At 28.7% G+C, this 20869-nt stretch overlaps 1 protein-coding gene across 6 annotated transcripts in view; it reads left to right on the top strand.

The window, feature by feature from the left end:
• LOC145183259 (uncharacterized) overlaps positions 1-18668 on the top strand; it is a 35441-nt gene extending 16773 nt beyond the window's left edge. For 4 of the 6 annotated variants that reach the window (XM_090085594.1, XM_090085593.1, XM_090085588.1 and 1 more), the window contains 13 exons: positions 38-88; positions 235-361; positions 449-681; positions 973-1157; positions 6689-6766; positions 6969-7094; positions 7206-7420; positions 7666-7706; positions 8362-8458; positions 16547-16908; positions 17549-17715; positions 17903-18041; positions 18224-18668. In XM_090085594.1, the coding sequence (XP_089941720.1) occupies positions 38-88; positions 235-361; positions 449-681; positions 973-1157; positions 6689-6766; positions 6969-7094; positions 7206-7420; positions 7666-7706; positions 8362-8458; positions 16547-16889 (1496 nt within the window). In that variant the 3' untranslated portion in view covers positions 16890-16908; positions 17549-17715; positions 17903-18041; positions 18224-18668. Of the gene's footprint in view, positions 1-37; positions 89-234; positions 362-448; positions 682-972; positions 1158-6688; positions 6767-6968; positions 7095-7205; positions 7421-7665; positions 7707-8361; positions 8459-16546; positions 17004-17548; positions 17716-17902; positions 18042-18223 lie in introns of those variants that run through there. The other 2 variants (XM_090085592.1, XM_090085589.1) reach the window with 1 other exon arrangement.
• The last annotated feature ends 2201 nt before the right edge of the window (positions 18669-20869 follow it).

The following is a 20869-nucleotide window of genomic DNA, read 5'->3' as shown; positions in this document are numbered from 1 at the left end:
AGCCTAAGTAATAACATCATTATTATTTTTTTTTAAGTCTTATCTCTAGCTGCTATTACTACATCAACAACCACTCTCAAAGGACAATGTAAACTTATTTCTTTAAAATTGAACTTTCTGTTTTTGAGCTGTTATAAACTTAACTTAATGGTAGTAATAAATACTTATTAAAAAACTAAAACTCTCTTGTTTTTATATTTTATAATTGACATGTTGATTTTTTTTATTTATTAGCAATATCTGTTGCTATTGTTGCTGGGATCATTGTGCCTTTGGTAATTTTTATAACAGCATTGATACTTTTTTGTGTTTGGCAAAAAAGAAGACATGATCATTTTATGTGGAACAAAGACTTTTTTGGGTGTGTTGATTTTGTTGCCAGAAATTGTTTTCAATTATAAAATCTATATGCAGTAAAAGAATGTTGTTTTTTTCTTTTGCTGTTTAGAAACTACATTGAAACACAAGTAAGCAAGAAAGATTTAGATGAGTGGGAGATTTTCCCTGAAGATCTTTGTTTTGGTGAAAAGATAGGTGAAGGAGCTTTTGGAGCTGTCTTTATAGCAACAATAAAAACAACAGCTATTATGAATACAAAATATGTTTTTCAACAACCCATTAGTACTTTTCAAGAAAGATATCCTGATGGAAATAAAGTTGTAGCTGTTAAACGTCTAAAAGGTCTTTTTTTATAATTGTATATTATTAAAACAAATAGTTTATTTGAAAATGTATACGAGTGAGTATATATATGCATATATTTATATGCATATATATGAACATTTATATACATACATACATACATACATACATACATACATACATACATACATACATACATACATACATACATACATACATACATACATACATACATACATACATACATACATACATACATACATTTGTATTTATTAGTTTGTGAATTTATGTACATATATATACATGTACAATAGCTTTCATTTTTTGCAGAGGCAGCAAGTGAGTGTGAGTTTTCAGATTTTAGAGATGAAATTGCAATTATGAAAATTATTGGTTACCATAAAAATGTTGTAAATATGATTGGATGCTCAACTATTAAAAACCCTTTATGTCTTGTTGTTGAATATATGGAAAATGGAGATCTTCTTACATTTTTGAGAGACAATCGTGCAATGGTAAGTAAAGTATTCTTGTATTGTTTCTATGTTAAAAAAAAACAATGTATATTCACTAACTTTAATTTTTTCCCCCCATTTTTTAAAACAAAAAAAATTGCTTAAACTTTTTTCTTTAAATATTTTCTTTAAAACACAGCTGGCTTTTGGCTAAATATGTTTAACTAACATTTTTGTCTAATATTTTTAGCCCATGCACTATGCATGGTTCTTATAATAAAATAATATCTAGAAAGCTGTTCAACATTTTTAAGTAATTTTTTTCACAAAACACCAGTTATGAGATATTATTCATTTACATATTCATTTATAAAAAGTCTGGTCATTTTAGTACTATTTTCATTCTGCTTTTTTAGTTGGTTTATCTTGATTAATTCAATTTTTAATTAAAAGATAAAAAACCGACTGTTTTTGATATTTAAAAATCTAAGTCTGATATATCAGTTTTTCTTTTTTAGAGGTTACAGGTATTTTTTATCTTCTACTTATGTTATTTCCTTTTTTATTTAATATGAAAATACAGTAGTTTTCAAAAGTTTAGACACACTCATTATTTTTATTATATATGAGTTAAAGTTAGAAAAATTAATCAAATCAATTAAATAGTTGGTCAATAAAACTTATAATTAAAATGAGGAAGTTAAAACATTAATTAGAGACTTTTATCCAATATATCAATATTTCCATATCCAATATAAAATATCCAATATATGTTAAACATATTTAGCCAATATATATTTATATTATATATAACCAATTTGTTATAATGCTATATCCAATGTGTTGATATTTTCCTATACTAGTTAACAAAATAATATTATTATCTACTTGCTACATTGTTCAAAAGTTTAGACACTTTTTCTAAAACACCATTACCTTCAATCTTTTCACACTTTTTTTTAATTGAATGATGTGATTTTTGATATATTTATAAGTGAAAACTAAATCTAGATATAAATATGAAATTATTTGAATTATTTTATCATTATTTAAATATTTAACCAAAGTTAAGTTAGTTTTGCTCTAAAAAAATACTAAGATGGGTAAAAAACAAATAACCAAGGAACAATAATTGCTCATCTAGAAGAAGGTGCTAGGAGCAATTGAACAAATACAAAATTGGCTCTAGCAATAGTTTTTTCAAAGCAGAATAAACCCCAATTTTGTATTTGTTTAAAATTCAGCAATAGTTTTTTCAAAGCAGAATAAATCCCAATTTTGTATTTGTTCAAAATTCTACAAACAGTGCTTTTAGAAGTTGACAGATTCTGGCTTGTATTGAATTGAGTGGTGATTTCTTTGTAAGATAGTCTAGGATCCTTTCAATCTGATCTAAAAATGACACTGTTGTCTTGTTTAGTAGTTGTCTAAGGTCTACCAGGCCTTGACTTTTATCTGATACCTTGAAAAGGATCATAATTAATCTTGGTGGTTCTGACGCATTTTTTTGAAACTCCAATAAGTTCAGCTATTTTTTGATTGATCTTGGTACCTTTTAGATGAGCAATTACTGTTCCTTGGTTATTTGTTTTTTACCCATCTTAGTATTTTTTTAGAGCAAAACTAACTTTAATTTTGTTAAATATTTAAATAATGATAAAATATTTCAAATAATTTCATATAAGCAAAAAAGACTAATATGGTGTCGTGAAAGAAGGTATTGGACCATTGAACAATGGAAAAAAGTAATTTGGAGTGATGAAAGTAATTTTGAGCTTGTTAACTGTAAATCTAATATTACAGTTAAAAGAATGGCTTATGAAATCAACATCACAAAAAGGTGGTGGCTCAACATCACAAAAAGGTGGTGGCTCTATTGGTGTCTGGTCATGTTTTAATTACAAAGATTTTGGTATGTGTCAAACATATCTGGTAGAATCAACTCTGTGATTATATGTAAATATCCTGGAAAACAACTTAATGCTAACAATAGATAATCTTTAGCTTAGAGATAAAGATGGGAAGTTTCAATAAGATGGTGTTACAGCTCATACTGAATATTATACAAAGGAATGGTTTGAAGAAAACAATATTGTAGGATTGCTATGGCCACCAACTCACCTGATTTAAACCCTATAGTGAACAATTAGACATGGATAGAATGTGAATTGACAAAAGTTCAAATTACCAGTCAGGAACAGCTCAAAGAATTGGTAAAGGAGATCTGGTATAGAGTATCACTTGAGATGTGCAATCGTCTAGTTGATTCTATGCCAAGAAGAGTCTTTATTAAGGCTAAAGGTTGACACACTAAATATTGATTTTCTGTTGTTTATTTTTGTTAAATTTAAAGTGTGTCTAAACTTTTGAACATTTTAAATATTTGCTTTTGTATGTTACCATAACATTTTACTTATGTATTTTTAATGTTTTTAGTATTTTGAAATCTTTTTTTTTAGTTTAAAATCCTTATAAAATTTACTAACAAAGAATAAAAAACCCTAAATTAAAGTCTTTTTTCTTTATTGAGTTACTAATAAAAAAATTTTAAGTACTAAAGAAATGAGTGTGTCTAAACTTTTGGAAACTATTAAGTAAGCATTATATTATAAATAAAATAGGTATTTAATAATATGTGGCTGTAAAATAGCCATTTTTTAAAAGTCGTTTATCAATTACAGCTGCATGGTTTAATGATGCTTTCTTGATTTCTTTTCTTAATATGAACCATTGCTCTTTGACTTCCTAAAATACTTAACAACAAACATCAAAACTTAAAAAATGTAAAAAAGATTTGTTGTTATAATAAATAGTATAAGACATAAGACATAAACTATTTATTATAGAAATTATCTATTATCAGATTCTAATTCTATTAGTTATATATTCTAGAAAAAACTGTATTCACTGCAATAAATAGATAAAATTGAAATATGATTAAAATTTTCATTCTAAACATGTCTTAGCAATCCTTATGTGGAGCAATATTTAATACTTACAACAAGCCTTCAAAAATTACACTATGCATCGCTAAGCAGAAATAGGATTTCAGACAAATTTTTGAGGAATACATTAATATAAGGCAAAATTAAGTCAATTTAAGGCTAATTGATCCAATTTTTCAAACATAAAAGTTTAAGATTCTTATGTCTCAACATTTTCAACAATTAGTTTTTTATTTTTGCAAACATTAAAAAACATACTGTGTTGGTTATATGAAAAGACCTCAGAAATATCAGATTGGCTATGACTAGCGTTTTTTCTAAAATGTATCATTAATAAAATTAAATGATACCATTAAATATCTAAATTTAAAGATACACAGCTTTATCCAATATTTACCTTAAAAATAGTTATCAGCTGAATCTTCATTTTGTTCTGGGTTTTATACTTCCTGCATTTTGTTCTTCTTGCAGTATAGGTACATGTCAGATATCATAAATAAATAATTAGTTGTATCTTCTAGTATTTTTGGCAAAAGAAGTTAATTGTGCACTTTTGTTGGCCTTGTTTCTGGCTTGAAAAGCACTCTCAGACAAAAAATGTATTGGATATTAAAAATATTTAATAAAAGAAACACTATGAACTACCATCCTATGCACAGACTGTGACATTTGAATGGTTTTTAAAAACTGCTTGTTAGAAATTAGACCCAGCAGATGTTCAAATTTCTGCATGAAATTTTTTTGTATATGTTCTTGTGGTTGTAGTGTTCTTTTAAATAGTTTAATCATACTGGTATGCAGATTTAAAACTCTTCCAGGCACAGCTGGATTATTTTTTGTTTTCAATAAATTCATGGGTGTTCTTTGGTAGAATTTTTTTTCCTCGTTTCACTGCTGGGAATTTACAAGCAGTATTGAAAACTCACTCCATTCTGCATATGCCCCATCATTTATTGTGCTATAAATAGTTGACTAACTTGAATTTACAAAAAAAGTGTTGTCATTGAGTGAAAAATAAATATTCTTTACAAACAAAGTTTCATTTCGTAAATGCGCTCTTAAGAAAATATGCTTTGGGGAAAAACATGTATTAAAAGTTGACAAAGGGTGGAAGTATCATTTTGATAATTAATTAATGCCATCAAACGGTAAAACTTAATCAAATGAAAGCAGAGAGTCCTGAGACTGAATCTTCATATACTGTATTTTATTGTATTAAAGAGTTTTCATTTACTACATAGAATTTTACAGTAGTAAAAATGATTTTAGAACAGTTCGTCACAGGTCGCTTGAATATTCTTGCATGGCAATTAAGTCAGTTTGCAAGAGCTATATTTTATTTGAAAATAATGAGGCAAACTCTGTGACCACATGTTAAAATTTTTATGTGAAATTAAAGTAATCATATATTCAATTAAATATATAATTATTTTAATTTCACATAAAAATAATATAGAAATTTAACATTTATTGTATACTTTTTTAATAAAAAAAAGAGGGTTTTAACAAAAATATGAGTTTTTTTAAACCTTAAAAAAACCCTTTAAGAAGTTAAGAAAAAAAAAAAAAAGAGATCAAAAATAATTTTTTTTTAAATGAATTAAAAAATAATGCAAAAAAAAAAAACCTTAATTTTAAATATAAATTTTAAATATTAGTAATCACTAAAAAATATGTACAAAACCCTATTTCAGCTTAGTGATGCATAGTGCCATGAAAAAATTTAGATTTGGAGATTAAGCAAGCCATTAAAAAATTTTTTTCTAGATTTTTCAGACAACAATTGCTTTACATGTTTTTGCAGGAAATCTTGTTATACTGGAAAACAAGATCAGATTTGACTTTCACTAAACTTTTCAACAAAATTTACTCTATGGTATGGCAAGTGTAGAAAACTCAACACTTAAACTTTCTATTGATGAAATCTAGTTTTCTTACACCAGAATCAGCCATGTAGACCCGTAATGGAAAAGGTTATAAATCCTCTGTCTTTAATTTTTTGTTCATTGCCATGCTTAGAATATGCCACTCTTGGACTAAACATTTGAAGTAAATATTTGAAATATGTTTTTTGAATTGTTGCCCAGTTTTAATTTTTTACCTTTATTACCCTTACTAACCAAGATTTTTTTTTTACATTTTTGCAACAAACACTTTTATTCAGATTATTTTGTATAGTTTATACTGTCATTAATACATCTACAGAATCTTTCATGACTGTCCAGATTTGCTTTGCAAAGCACTTTTTTAGTCGTATCAAAGTGTTAGATTTTGTAAAAAACTATTGACCATAATTTTGAAGCTATTTTAGCTGTTTCATTTTTGAAGTTTCCTTTTTTATATAATTTTTGCATAAACGAAAGTTTAGTGTGCATGACTACCTCATGAATTGACAGAAAGTGGCTTAAATATTTTTAACATCCTTTGGTAGATGTCATGATAAAGTACTATTTGTAAATTATATTTGTTAACAGCCCTTTTGTGAAGAAAACATTTAGAATTTTTACTTTTTTTTTTAATATTTATTATACAAAATGGTGTAAAAAAAAAAATGTTGCATAGGTTCTGTTTATGTTTTGCTTTTTTGAATTTGCTTTTCTTTTAATGTTTCAAAAAGTAGTTACAAAAATTTTAAATATAATATAGCTTTGGTCTGATGATTCAAAAGAAGAGAACGTAGCTGGACAATATCTTTATACAAAAGATTATCATGCAGGATTAAAGGTTTTATTATGTGCAATAGTTAAAACAAAAATAAAAATACAAAAGAGTAAAGGATGTTTTTTATTTCCTTTTTTTATCTTATTTTTTTTTTTAGTTAGATAAACCTAATTTATTTCCCAGACTTATACATTTGTATTCTGGCTTATTTTTAGAAGTATTCTAATTGTTATGTTTCACCTGCTTTATTACTTTTTTTACATAGACCGACTTCAGATTAGAAATAGATTCTAAAGTCCTATCTAAGGTTTCATATTCCTCAATCAAAAAAAGTATTAAGATCACTCCAACCGATCTTCTTTCTTTTGCATGGCAGATAGCATCTGGAATGGTTTGTAAATTTTTCACTTCAATAAAACCTAATACTTTAATAAACATAAGATTTTTCAGTTCTCTATTATCTTAATTTATTAGTTTACATTTATATCACCATTTTTGTCAGGAATATTTAGTAAAGGCAAATTTAGTACATAGAGACCTTGCTGCAAGAAACATCCTAGTAGGAGCAGAAAAAAATGTTAAGATATCAGATTTTGGTTTAACAAGAAAGGTCACTGATGAACTAATTTATATGAGCAGCAAAAATCGTCGTTTACCTGTGAAATGGATGTCGTTAGAAGCCATCTTTGAACAATTGTTTACCTCTTGCAGTGATGTGTAAGTAGGACATATTAAGATGTATTATGATAATAAAGATTTGAAAAACTACAGCTTTAAATATAAGTAGAAAGATGAGTTTGTGGCTAAAAATATACTCAGCTTTCCAATTTAAATGAAAATGTTCAATTGACTAAAATTCTCTTTATATGCAATTATAGCTGTAGTCTATTCTGTAAATTTTAAGTGTTTTTATTATAGCTGTAGTGCAATCTATAATTTTTAGGTATTTAATTTTTTTTTAGCTGGTCGTTCGGAGTGTTACTTTTTGAAATTGTCACATTAGGTATGGATTTTAAGTTTTATGAGGTGATCTTTTTTAATTGACTAATAAATGATGCAATTGACAGGTAATAACTCCATGACTTCCTTATAGTAAATTTACTTCTTGAACAAAATGATAGACAAATTGATTTCGATGTTTAAATATAAAAAATGAACAGTATTTAACGTTATGTATTTCTGTATATATGAAAGTCAAGATTTAGAGTTTTAGTTTCTTTAATCACTTAAATCAATACTTGTCATGAGTTTCTATTATTATTTGCTTTATTTTGAAAGATGACAGATTACAGAGAGCAATTGAAAACGTGCTGAAATGTGTGAACTGTAAAACAGTTAATTTTAATGAAGGAAATAACTAGCATGGGATAAGAGTGCTTTTGCATATAAAGCTCTCTAGCTCATTAACAAGAGCTTTTGAATTTTTTGAAAAGAAAAGACATAAAAATTATTATAATCGTAAAAATAATGACATTGGTACATAACAGACGGTATAGCAAATAATTGGCAAACTGCAGATTAAATAAATGCAGCAGTTTAAAATTAGTATTGCTGGTGCGTCATTATTTCTGAATTAATTTGAAAGAGTAGTTGAAAAAAAAAAAAAAAGTCTTTTCGTTTTATAAAATGCCATGTTGTATGTTTCATTGTATTTTAAGGTGGAACCCCATACCCTGGTATAAGCAACCGTGAACTCCTTGGTCTTCTTAAATCTGGGTACAGAATGATAAAACCAGATAATTGTGGAGACCTTATGTAAGTTTTTTTTGCTACACAGCTGTGTGCATAATTAGTTGTGCATTCTTTGTGCAGTTCGATGCTGGACTGTATCATGTTCATAAATGTAAAGCATGTGTCTTAAATGAAATTTATATCAAAAGTAAGGATAAAAGATATTGAGTTGAGTAGTAAAATTAAGTGCCTATTAGTGACAATCCACGGTAAAGAAAGTTGCTATAAAAAAGGCGTAATACCTATGACAGCCGAAAAAAAAAGCAGCTTCCATATTTATCACCTCTAACTGATGCAGCTATTTTAAAAAAAAGAATTATATTGCAGTGCTATCATTCATAATTGAAGATGAAAAACTATTTGAGACAGCTTCTGGATTTGGTTTCATCAATTTATGTTCGGTGTTCACTCAAGGCCAATATCATTCACCGCACCCTAACACCTCATCTCGACAATTTGGTGATATGGTAGATGAACTTCACAAAAACTTCCAACAAAATATTAAAATGTTACTTCTCTCCAAACCATCGCATCGCTTTTTTGAACCTTTTAAAACATAGTAATAATTTTCTTATTCTTACCTGTCACTTTATTTCATCTTCAAGGGTTTTAGAATTGCGTTGTTTGCCATGCTGCTACTTCTAATGCGGAAATCATAAGAAATGTGCTGCAGAAATTTAATTTAATTTCAAAAAACATTTTAAGAACATCAGACACAACTCCTAGTATGTCATGCACACTCAAACTCAATTCAATCTATTGGCTAGGTTGTCGTGCTCATAAACTTCAACTTTGAGTAAAATCAACATAGTCAACGCATTCTTTTTAAATTTTTAGCAAATATCATAGTATAGATTTTTTCACTCATCATCAGATTGCTTAAATAAAATCTGAATCAAACTTTCCAATGGATGTGAAAATGAATTTTAGCATCACTAATAACTTGCTGGTTTTCAATATTATTAATAAAAAGGCTCATCGATTATCAAGATCTAATAATAGATAAATGTAGCTTTTTTAGTAGAAGGGGTTCATTTAAAGTTTTTAAAATCAATGTTTAGTACCATCATTGAGTGCGTGAGATTCAAGGAGAAAAGTTTTTTAAGGTTTAAACCTCTTGTATCCAATCTTTTTTATTTGTGGATTTTGTTTGTCTCCAAATATGTTTCAAAGTAACTGTTTCTTTGTTAACAATTTGATTAGTAATTAACTATTAGTTTTATAAGAGTAAATCGGAGCTAATAGGAGAATGCTTTTTTATGCTTAATTAAAATTTTCAAGATTTAAAAAAAAAAAATTAAGTGTCAAAATGTTGACCAGTTTCAACAGAAGATAAAGTAAAACTGGGTCATGCTTATTACATGTAAATTTTCCACCTTTAAAACTGCTCGAGTCCCCGACCAAGCTTTCACTCTTTTTAATTCAATAGCTGGATTTCAACATGTATTTACACCAAATAAAAACAACACAAACCAGAATAAATTAAAGATTAGTGGAAGAAATTTTAAAATTACAGTTTGTACTTTTGTACACAAAAAAATTCATCGCCGATGACAGTTTTTTTGGTGTAAGATATTTTTTTGCAGAGTCGGTGGTCACACAACGTTTTTATAGGCTATCATATCTTCATGAAACGCTTTTCTACATTTCTTGCATTTAATCACTTTTGAACGGTTTGCTTGCTTATCATAATTCATCACCAACCTTAAATGATAAATTTCGGTATTTCTTTTTTTTACGACCCTTAATTCTTTTCCATCCTTGAGTACCGCAATTGCATATTCTGTCAAGATTTTTTAATTTCGTTTTAAACACGCGCTTGGTTTTGTTCTTGCAGAAACTTATTAGTGCAATTTCAATTTCCGATTTTACCTGATTTGATGCTTTAAATAGGCTTCGCGTCGTTGGTGTGGATGATGTCACTGGGGTAATTGTTATTGGAAGTATTAAAAGTGGTGCAACTTAAGTAGTGGACTAAAATTTTATGTAATCTTTAATTTATTCTGGCTTGTGTTGTTTTTATTTGGTGCAAATGCATGTTGAAATCCAGCTATTGCATTAAAAAGAGTGAAAGCTTGGTCGGGGACTCAAACAGTTTTAAAGGTGGAAATTTTTTATTATCCCGGTTTTTTTTTTTTTTTTTACGTTTAATTGTAAGTGCTAAGTGATTGTAAAGTGTTTTTTTTTTTCTATACCTTCTTAACAATGCAATAGACACCTACGTCTAACGGTTAAAAAATATGTGAAGAGTGAGGGCATGTTAAACGTATGTTATTATCTCGACAAATGTCCATAGACTTTAAAGAAACATGTCTTGTGCGACCATCTAAAAATAAAATATATCGGTCATCTTTTTTCTTATCACTGGTACAAATACTTCAAGTAGTTATGTAATAAATGTATCATTTTCCATCTAACCAAAAGTAGAAGTTTATATCTTGTACCGGTAGCCCACCTTTAACAGTGTCTAGCAAACATTCGATTTTTATTCAATAAACGGTGGTAAAAAGATTCCATCAGAGTTGCAGCACTTGTTCACAGTATAACTAGTTTTATAATTGTTACTAGTGAGTTTTAATACGCATCTGGACCCTTATCTACAAATGATCGATACCTTACCTTGATCGCCATTAAAACCTGTTTCACCCGTGTTCCACGAGTTTGGCGCTTCATTTATTCCAAAAACTTGACATTTTTTAGTTGCATTGTTAAAAAAAAGAGTTATTTCGGTAGTAAATGATCCTTACTATCAAACTCACTTTAATCGGAATTCATGGCAATTTTATCTAAAACCCGCTGAAGTGTGCGTATTACTACTACAAATATTAATTCGTAATTTCTGCCAATTTAAGCGTAAAAACCCGATAGAAATTTACGTGACCTTTGTGTAGTGGAAATTGTGAATCCGAAAATTTGAGCTACCTTATCCCAACTAACAATTTATTGTTTTGAAAATAAAATCAGAAAATAAACCCAATCTCTAACATTGCTCATTGACATAATTAGAATAATAAATTCCACATTTCATTTTTTCACCGTCTACCTCGACAACAGATAATCAACAGTTGGTAAGAAATTTAAAATTTGAATTTGGCCACGAATAACTTTTTTCACACCTAACTCTATTTTCACATAAATTTCTTCACAAATATCAAACACCAAGTTAATCATTAAATGTTATTTGTAAAAAAAGAGACTACTAAGTTTAGTGCCATTATTAAGTGCCACTACTAAGTTTAGCGTCATTACAAATAATTTTATTTAGATTTCTTTATATTGCAGTAGAACACACTGAATTTAATTTCAAAAACTTTGTGTAATGTTGTATAATAATTAAATAATACATTTTAAGTTTGTAACATTTTAAAACATTGATGACATCCTACACTATGATATTGGATCATTGCATCATCTAGGCACCATTTACACCTTGGGCAATTGTTTACTTTTACTATATTAAAATATTGCCTGGCAATTTTTATTTTAATAAAAATGACATAAATTTACCAACTCACTTAAGGTGTAAATAGTATCTAAGGGTCAACATAAACATTTGATGATGATGAAGCAATACTTTTTATGAAGTAAAATAGTCAAGGATATGATAACTACTGACTCTCTCTCTCTCTCTCTCTCTCTCTCTCTCTCTCTCTCTCTCTCCCTCTCCTTCAAACTTACACTTAACGATTAAAAAGAGAATTAAACCTTTCAGGAGACAATAAATAACTGATAGATTGGTCAGAGCAAGCTTGACTACTAGTTTAATTTCTGCTAACAAATTTAAATAAATGGATTTGAATTGTTCAATTTTAGCTTGCTAGAACGATTTTTAGGACTTTTTGATGCTCTTTAAGGTTATTGTTATTTATAGAGCAGTAGAAGTGGAGAAGGCTTCCTTTAAGGACTTGCATTTCAGGATTTTTCAGCTGGTCATACCTATAGATTTTGTCTGGTCAAAATGGATCTTGCATTTCAGGATTTTTCAGCTGGTCATACCTATAGATTTTGTCTGGTCAAAATGGATCTTGCATTTCAGGATTTTTCAGCTGGTCATACCTATAGATTTTGTCTGGTCAAAATGGATCCTGCTTCTGACAAACTAAGCTAACATTTAATGTGAATAAAATCTAATTTTTAAACTAGGTTTAGAATACTTTTGGAAATGTAAGAAAGTATTACATGTCTTAAGTAGTAGATGTTTGGAATGCGGAGTCTATTTGCAACTGCTTCAGATTAGATAGCCTCCCGTGCCCGGGATCTGTGAACTTGCCACCAAATCTTCCCATTAAAACATTTTTTAAATTGTCTAATCCAGTCTACCAAAAGAAATTTTTGTGACAAGCTCAATGACACTTGAATCTTTTTTCTGTCCCCTAGGATAAAAAGTATTAAAAGCACATTAAATATATACTAAGTGTGGAAATGGTATTATGTGTAGGGTCAACACAGACAAGCAACAATAGCAATAAAAGATAACTTTGTTTTAGTGTGATGAAAATTATTTAACATGACATTGTAATTTCACTACTTTAAAATTACTGTTTAATTGCTGCTGTGTGCCCGTCTTTATTATATCTTTAAAAAAATGTTTTTTTTTTTATTGGAAATTCTATGATATATAATTATTGCCTATGTGATATGTCTATACGCCAATTTTGTCGGGTCCGAAAAAATTGATCGGTTTTACAGCTTTTATAAACTCGATCGGAATGAGTTTGATAGTAGAATCCCCTTGATGATGTAAAGTTGCCAGTTGGTCGTATCGAAATTTCTTTCATCTACTCATAAATCCATGAAATCAATCTCTGCCATTTTTAAATAAAATACTTGTGTGTTCAAAATAATCAAAGATTGTCAAAACACGTCTTTGTTGGGCCATAAATTTGTTCTCAAAATAATATTGGAAAACATAATCTGTTGTTATTATTTGTGAATGTGTTGTCATACAAGCTCTAGCTTTTAACCTCTCAGCTGTTCCTCTAATTCCACAGTGACCATGATTTGTTACAAAAAAAAAAAAAATCACATCCAAATTTTTCCTTCTATTGATCGAACTTTAAACAAAGGTATTATCTTTATGCTGACCAATTCAACCATCATCTTAATAGAGTTAATAGTCTGCTGTATTCCAAAATCTGATTTTGACGTTTTGTTTATTTTAATAATTCACTTAAATATTTTATTTTTTTATTTAACAAACAAAGTTCTGTTAATAGTTAAAAGCATTAGTATATCACCAACCTCTATTGGATTTTTTAATATATTTTTTTTGTTGAAAAAGTTACAGTGTTTGTTTTTTTCTTCAAAATCTCGCCAAGCACTTGTTGATGATTACATGGAGAGCAATATCTTTTTTCACAGTCCTTTACATCATAAAGTTATTTCTTTCGAATAAGAATCCTATTCTTTTAAGTTTTTTTTATGACATTCACTTTAAATTTACCAAGATCACAAAAATGAACGATTTCAGGCAAGTCAGTTGATCTTCAAGAAATCAATTGATTTTCAACAATAAATTAAGAAATAATTCAATAAAAAACTGGAAATAGCCAAATGTGAGAATATAACTTATTTTATTGACAATAATTGAAATCCATGATGGGAGCTTTGAGAAAGTTAAAACCAGAACAAACTTTGAACATTTTCGTTAAAAACGTTGCAAGCTGAAATTTTGGGAATATTTTGAAAATCTCAGGTTTTTTGGCTTCATTTTAAAAGAAACTTTCAATTCTGAAAGAAAATATTTTTTGAGTTATAAAATAAAATGTAGTGTAGACAAAAAGAAAAGCAAAATATTGTCGATTCGGAAGACACTAGCAAAAAAAACCTCAATTGATTTTTGTAAAGAATAGAAGGAGTTAATCAAAGTTCATTTGCGATTGGAGGAGTTAATCAAAGTTCATTTGCGACTAATGTAGTTAGGGATGTTCATCCTCCAATCCAAAGTATTTTGGGACTGTGAAGCATGGAGAAAATCTGATTTGACTGGTGTTTTTGTTATGACTGAATTGATGCCATTTTTCCCCTCATCTTCTCCACTTCATATCCATGATCTTGTTTAGTCCCAACTACCTGGAGAATTTGACAGGGCCTCTTTCTAGTAACCAAATTTAAAAGGCAAGTCAACGCTCTTGATAGCTTTTACAATTTAATACTTATTCCATGGTTTTTTACACCGAATTTTGATTAAACAGATTTTATATTACAAGTGTCTAGTTTGAGTTGTGCTTCAAACTCCAGTATACAGTATCGAACAAAATATGGTGGACAAACTCAAATTTAGAACAAAAGTTGATCAAAAACTAAAAAAAACTAGTAAAACAATTGAACATATTATTTTTTATGTGGTTTATTATGTTGTTAACAAAACTTAAAACTTTTGAATCATACTAAAAATCACTAAAAAAAGTTTTAAAACACATTTTCCCTAACAAACTACATTTTTCTTTGGAAAAAACAAGGTGGACATTCAAAAAATCGACTGAAAATTCAAAAAAATTCAAAAATTAACTTAATATTTGGTGGGACCTCCTTTACTTTTAATTACTTCTTTCATTCTTCGGGGCATAGACGTAATTAATCTCAAATTTTCTATGGGATTCAAGTCAGGGCTTTGTGCAGGCCACTCCATTATGGTGATATTCTTGTCCTTGAACCATTGTTTTACAATTTTTGACGTATGTTTGGGATCATTGTCCTATTGAAAAATCCATTTTAGGGGCATCTCCCATTCAGCATGTGGTAGCATAACATCTTCCATTATATCTTTGTAAACAAAGCGGTCCATAATTCCATTAATTTTGTGAATAGGACCAGTTCCTAGTGCTGAGAAACATCCCCAAACCATAGCAGACGTTCCATGCTTAACACCTTCTTGGTATATTTAGTATTGAATCTGGTGTTCTTTGGTCTCAAAAAGGTTATATTTTGATTCATCACTAAAAAGTATGTTTTTCCACTGGTCTACAGTCTTATTTTGGTGTGCTTTGGCAAACGCAAGTCTTAGCTTTCTATTTTTAAAGGAAGTTATCGGTTTCTTGGCAGGCATTCGAGAAAACAATTTTGCTTCGTTAGCTCTTCGTCGCACAGTGCGATTAGAGATTTGTAGTTCAAGTTTTCGGGTTAATTTTGTGGATGACAAAAATGGGTCTTTTTTAAGCTCTTTAACAATTATTCGATCTAGTCTTTGTGATGTTTTTCTTGGACGTCCGCCCCGATGGTTTGTTTTATAGCAGTCACGAGATCCAAATGATTTGACAGTTTTGCTTACAGTCGATTTAGCTATATTATATTTTCTACAAATTTCAGCTTGACGTTTTCCGCTTTTAAAATCTTTAATAACATTTTCACGTAAAACACTTCCTAATTTTATGTAAGCCATTTTAAGTTACAATTTATCCCATTATATCACGAGTTAAATCTATTTTTAGTTTAATTGAAAAAATAATTGGCCAGACGTTCCAAAATCTATTTTGTTATTTTAGAGTAATGTTATGATAAAAGTGAAAACAAAAGAATGCGGTAAATTGAATAAAGACAATGAAATCTTAAAAAAAAAAGCTTCGTTTTGATTTGTCCACCTTGTTTTGTCCAAGGAAAAATGTTGTTTGTTGAGAAAAATGTGTTATAAATTTTTTTTGTGATTCTTAGTATGATTCAAACGTTTTAAATTTTGTTAAGAACATAATAAAATATTTAAAAATTAATATGTACAATTGTTTTACTAGTTCTTTTTAGTTTTTGATCAACTTTTGTTCTAAATTTGAGTTTGTCCACCATGTTTTGTCCGATACTGTATAAGTTTTATATTTATTTTTATGCACTGAAAGTTTGTTAAAATATTAACGTAAACCTTCAATAACTTATAAAATGGCTTATAAACTGATTAAAAATGGAGATTATAATATTTACTGTAGAGATTTGTAACTGTTTTGAATTTAAAAGATAGGTCTCGGAAACAAGATTAGTGCAAAATAAGTACTTTTACGGGGTTCTCAACTTGCACGTTGTGACTGAAAAAATACGTTGTGACCTAAGAATCAAAGTTTTGAAAAAATACAATTATCTAGCGGCATTCGTCAGCCATAATTACTTTCTTTTAATTGTATATAGGTATGATATAATGCAAAAGTGCTGGGATGAAAACCCACTACAGCGTCCAACTTTTACACAATTGCGAGAACACTTTGCGGAAATTATTGCGCAAGAAAACAGTTACTTCAGTTTTGACATTGATGAGCAGAAGAATTACTACAACGCTGCTTCTTTTAAAAGCATTTCCACAGAAAGTGATGAATGCCATTTTGATAAAGAAATAGAGAGCTTTATGGAAAAACCCATTCAAATGAGAGAAAGCTACCTCGGTAACGATTACACCCAATCACAATACGTAAATTTCAAACCTTCTTACAAAAATTCTATGATTGACCATAATACAACGATCGCCATTTCTTAAAAGATAGTGAGCCGCTAAGGTTCTTGTTTTTTTCATATTAAATCTATAATTTGTATTAACATTTATAAATCTGTAATATGATCGGGAAACGTTTGGAATGATTTTGAGGTTAAAGAGAGTGAGATTTTTTTTTTTTTTTTTGCAAGATTGGTTTTTTGGATATTTGATTTGTCCAGAAATAAGTTAGATCGGATATGTTATTTTTTTGGTTACGCGCTATGAAAGTTTCACCAGTCCCTTGTTTTGGTTACGCGCTATGAAAGTTTCACCAGTCCCTTGTTTTGCTTGTGACTTGTCAACAAAGGTTGATGTTTGCGTCAATAATATTACGTTGCAAATAGGAAATTAATACAGTAGGAATTTAAAATAACTTTTAATCTTCGGTTAGTTAGGCGATGAAAATAGAGGGACTAGGCATTTTTTAAAATTTATCATAAATAAAAGTTTGTAATCCTTTGTTAGTTGTTAGTGTTAAGTACTGTTTGTTAAATTTTAATTCTTAAGAATTTTAAAGTTTATAAGATTGTATTCTCGTCACTTTCGGAAGAGTCGCACAGGAGTAGTCAAAGATTTTTTTGCTGTTTTTTTTTGTTTTGTTTTTTTTTGTTTTTTTGTAAAGTTTATTTTATTTCCCAATTTTTTTATGGCTGTTTCTAAAGCTTGCATTTCCGACAACTCACTGTTCCATAATCAGAAGCACGTGCAATTATTTTGCCATGCAGTAGAAAACTAAGATATTAGGCTGTCTAATAAAAGGACTACGCTGAGGTTATTGAAGAGAATGTTGCAGATTATTCACAAGTTGATCATCATACAACTTACTACCGTAAGCACTATATTTAAGTATTTATTTACTTTATTTACATGATATAACTGTTGCAATTACATGATATAATTGTTGCAATTACATGATATAACTGTTGCAATTACATGATATAGTTGTTGCAATTACATGGTGTAGTTGTTGCAATTACATGGTGTAATTGTTACAATTAGACTTATTTACTCAGTAGTAATCGCAAAGTCGTCCAGATTTGACAAGATTTAGTCTAACTTGATCGAAAAGTTTTAACGCTTAACAACCAATTAATGACCAAAAATGGACGTTTGAGTTGAGATCTACGCTTCAAACCTTTAATACGTTTATTAAGCGTAAGTTAAAGGTTTACAATATTGACTAAATTTTTTGATTTAATATTAAATTAAATAAGTCAATATTGTAAATCTTTAATCAATATTTTTGAAACATATTCATCAATATATTATGCATAACAGCTATTATGCATATAGATTTCTGATTTTCAAACATGATAATTTTGCATGTTTTTAATTAGGTCTGCCGTGCATTCCAGTGATAGAAAAAAATGACTTCTGAGCAGTAAAGAAAGTAACAAATGGTGTTGAAGAAAATGAATTTTTTTTTTTTGAATACTCAGGAAGTTGTAAATATAATTGAATGTGATAATATGGAGATATTACAGTCTTCAAATAGACATGATATTGATTACTGGGATTATGGAAACAGTAATGATGATGAGTTGATTACACTGGTTAATAAAAAAGAACTTTTTCATCTAATCATAAACTAAAATACATTTTTCTAAATCAGTTTTTTATGCTGATTCCAAATATCTTATTAGTTTTCTTTTAGCACGTCTTGTTCATGAGATACTAAAATTGTATTGGTTTCATAGCTCTTATGTATATTTGAGAAATTTACAGGAAATAAAATCATACAAAAGTAATTATAAAAATAAAATCATACAAAAGTAATAAAAACTAATTGTTGTTTAGCTTATAGACCATGAATATTTGACATCAGTTTAATAAGCACAGATATATTGAACAAAAATGTAACATTAAAATTGCTGTGAATACGATTTTCTTTTGTGCATTCTATCTAGTCCATCGCGATATAACATCCAAGAGTAGTCAGCCATCATGCTTTCATCTCAAAAACCCTGCTAGCGCTTTTCCATTATTTAAATAAGTTGGTGAGATCATTCACCCTGCTTACCACTTGCAGCTCCAGGATTTTCAGGGAAAAAGTCAAGATGCGAACGCAAAAAATTCAATTTCAAAGATATGCGACATCCCATTTTCTGAAAGGCGTCGAGCAAATTCTGAATGCCAACTTTATAGGTGGGAAATTGCCCAGAAAGTCCTGACAAATCAATGTGAAAGTCTATCGAGCTTCTTTTTCTTCAACATTGAAAAAATCTATGAAGTTTGCATAATCCAATACCTCACCAGGTACTGAAATCCTACGGAATCATCATTTCCCATCGCTTTAAGGTGGTACACCAGGAAGAAAAATGACAAAAAAAAATTTTTTTTTATTTTTTTTTATTTTTATGAAAGATTAATTCTTTAAGTTGACTTTTAAAAAAAAACTTTCGACATACTTGTTTAAATATATAGCTTAACTTTGACCTACTTGAGCCCCACTATCATATAAAACTCCCTAGCAACCTCATAGCAACAAGTTTTTAACTTGTTTTGGAAGTGATTTTGGACTTGTTTTTTTCAATAGCAATTTTGAGATGAAAGTATAAAGTCATCAAGAAAGAATTGCTCTTGTTTTCCCGGTCTAAACTGCATTGATAGAAGTCACAAACCTTATTAAACAGAGCACAAACATTCTTGTTGCTTATTTGATTTTTTTTTGTTAAGATGTCAAGTAAAAAAAAATTATCTAGAAAAGTTAAAAGAAAATGGAATGGATGTCATCCTAATAAAAATTATTCTACTGTTCAGACTTTAACATCTCCATCTTCATCAGTTGTTCCAATTAGTCTCAGTGCTAAGAAACTAGTTACTGACAATAGTATTGAAAGTTTTGATGATAAACAAATTGATAACTATTTCGTTTTGATTAATTTTACCATATTAAAAAGTTTGATTTCAAAAACAGTTTGTCAGTGCTGTTATTCTCCTCTTTTAATTGAAGATAAATTAAGTCACAGAATGGGTTTTTCTCATTTACTCATTATGAACTGCTTAGCTTGTGGCTGGTCTACGTGTACTTACACTTCACTAAGAGTTTTATCAAAAAATAAACCAGAAAAAAGTAAAAAAAAAACTTTTGAAGTAAATATGCTGTACTCTTTCATTTTACTAGCTCTCCTGATAATGATTATCGACACCAATTTTGCCCTAGAACAACAACTAAAACATGGTGTAAGTACTGGAATAGTAGCAAGAAAAATATAACTTCATCTATGTCAATTCCACCATGGATAAAGACTTTAATTCTTCCTATTATCCAAGACCTACAAGCTGATGGGTTACTCAAAAAAATGCCTGCATGGTGAAACTCAGAATGGTAATGAAGCATTAAACTCTTTGATATGGTCTCGTGTACCCAAAAACAACTTTGTAGGGAAAAATGTTCTTGAAATGGGTGTTCATTCAGCAGTGATCCATTACAATGATGGTGCAAATGGTGTCTTAAATGTACTAAAGTATTATGGTTTAATCGGTTTAGTAACTTGTAAAAAATCAATTTTAGCAAATATTGCTCGTGTTAAACGAATGAATTTAAAATCGAATAATGAAGGAAAAAGTAGGAGAAAATCTTTAAGATTAAATAAAATGGTTTCCCGTGATGCTGAACAGGAAAAGAAAAAAGAATTTTATGTAGCTGGTGGTTTTTAGTAGTTTTAATACTTCAAAATGATCTATTCTTTTTTATTTCTTGTTTTTTTTGCATAAATGTTTTTTTAGGGTTTTTTAAAATTCAAAACATGATAACTTAAGTACAGTTTATGTTTATGAGCTGAAATTTTCAGGAAATGTTTATTTAATATTAATGCTCCGGTTGACCCATGGGTTTTTCTTGGATTTGGTTAGATAAAAAGTTATTGCTATAAATCTATAGAGGAAGTCAAAAATTTTCAATTTTTTTAGTAAATTCGTGATAAAAAGAGTAATTTTCAAAAAATTTAAAAATGCATGGGTTAAACGGGATATAATAAGTT

Source organism: Hydra viridissima, unplaced genomic scaffold (assembly GCF_058129835.1).
Source record: "Hydra viridissima isolate aposymbiotic clone 2 unplaced genomic scaffold, HvirCarnegie_v1 scaffold_4, whole genome shotgun sequence".
Lineage (NCBI taxonomy): Eukaryota > Metazoa > Cnidaria > Hydrozoa > Anthoathecata > Hydridae > Hydra > Hydra viridissima.
Note: the sequence above shows the minus strand (reverse complement) of the source record. Positions and strands in the feature narration are given on the sequence as shown.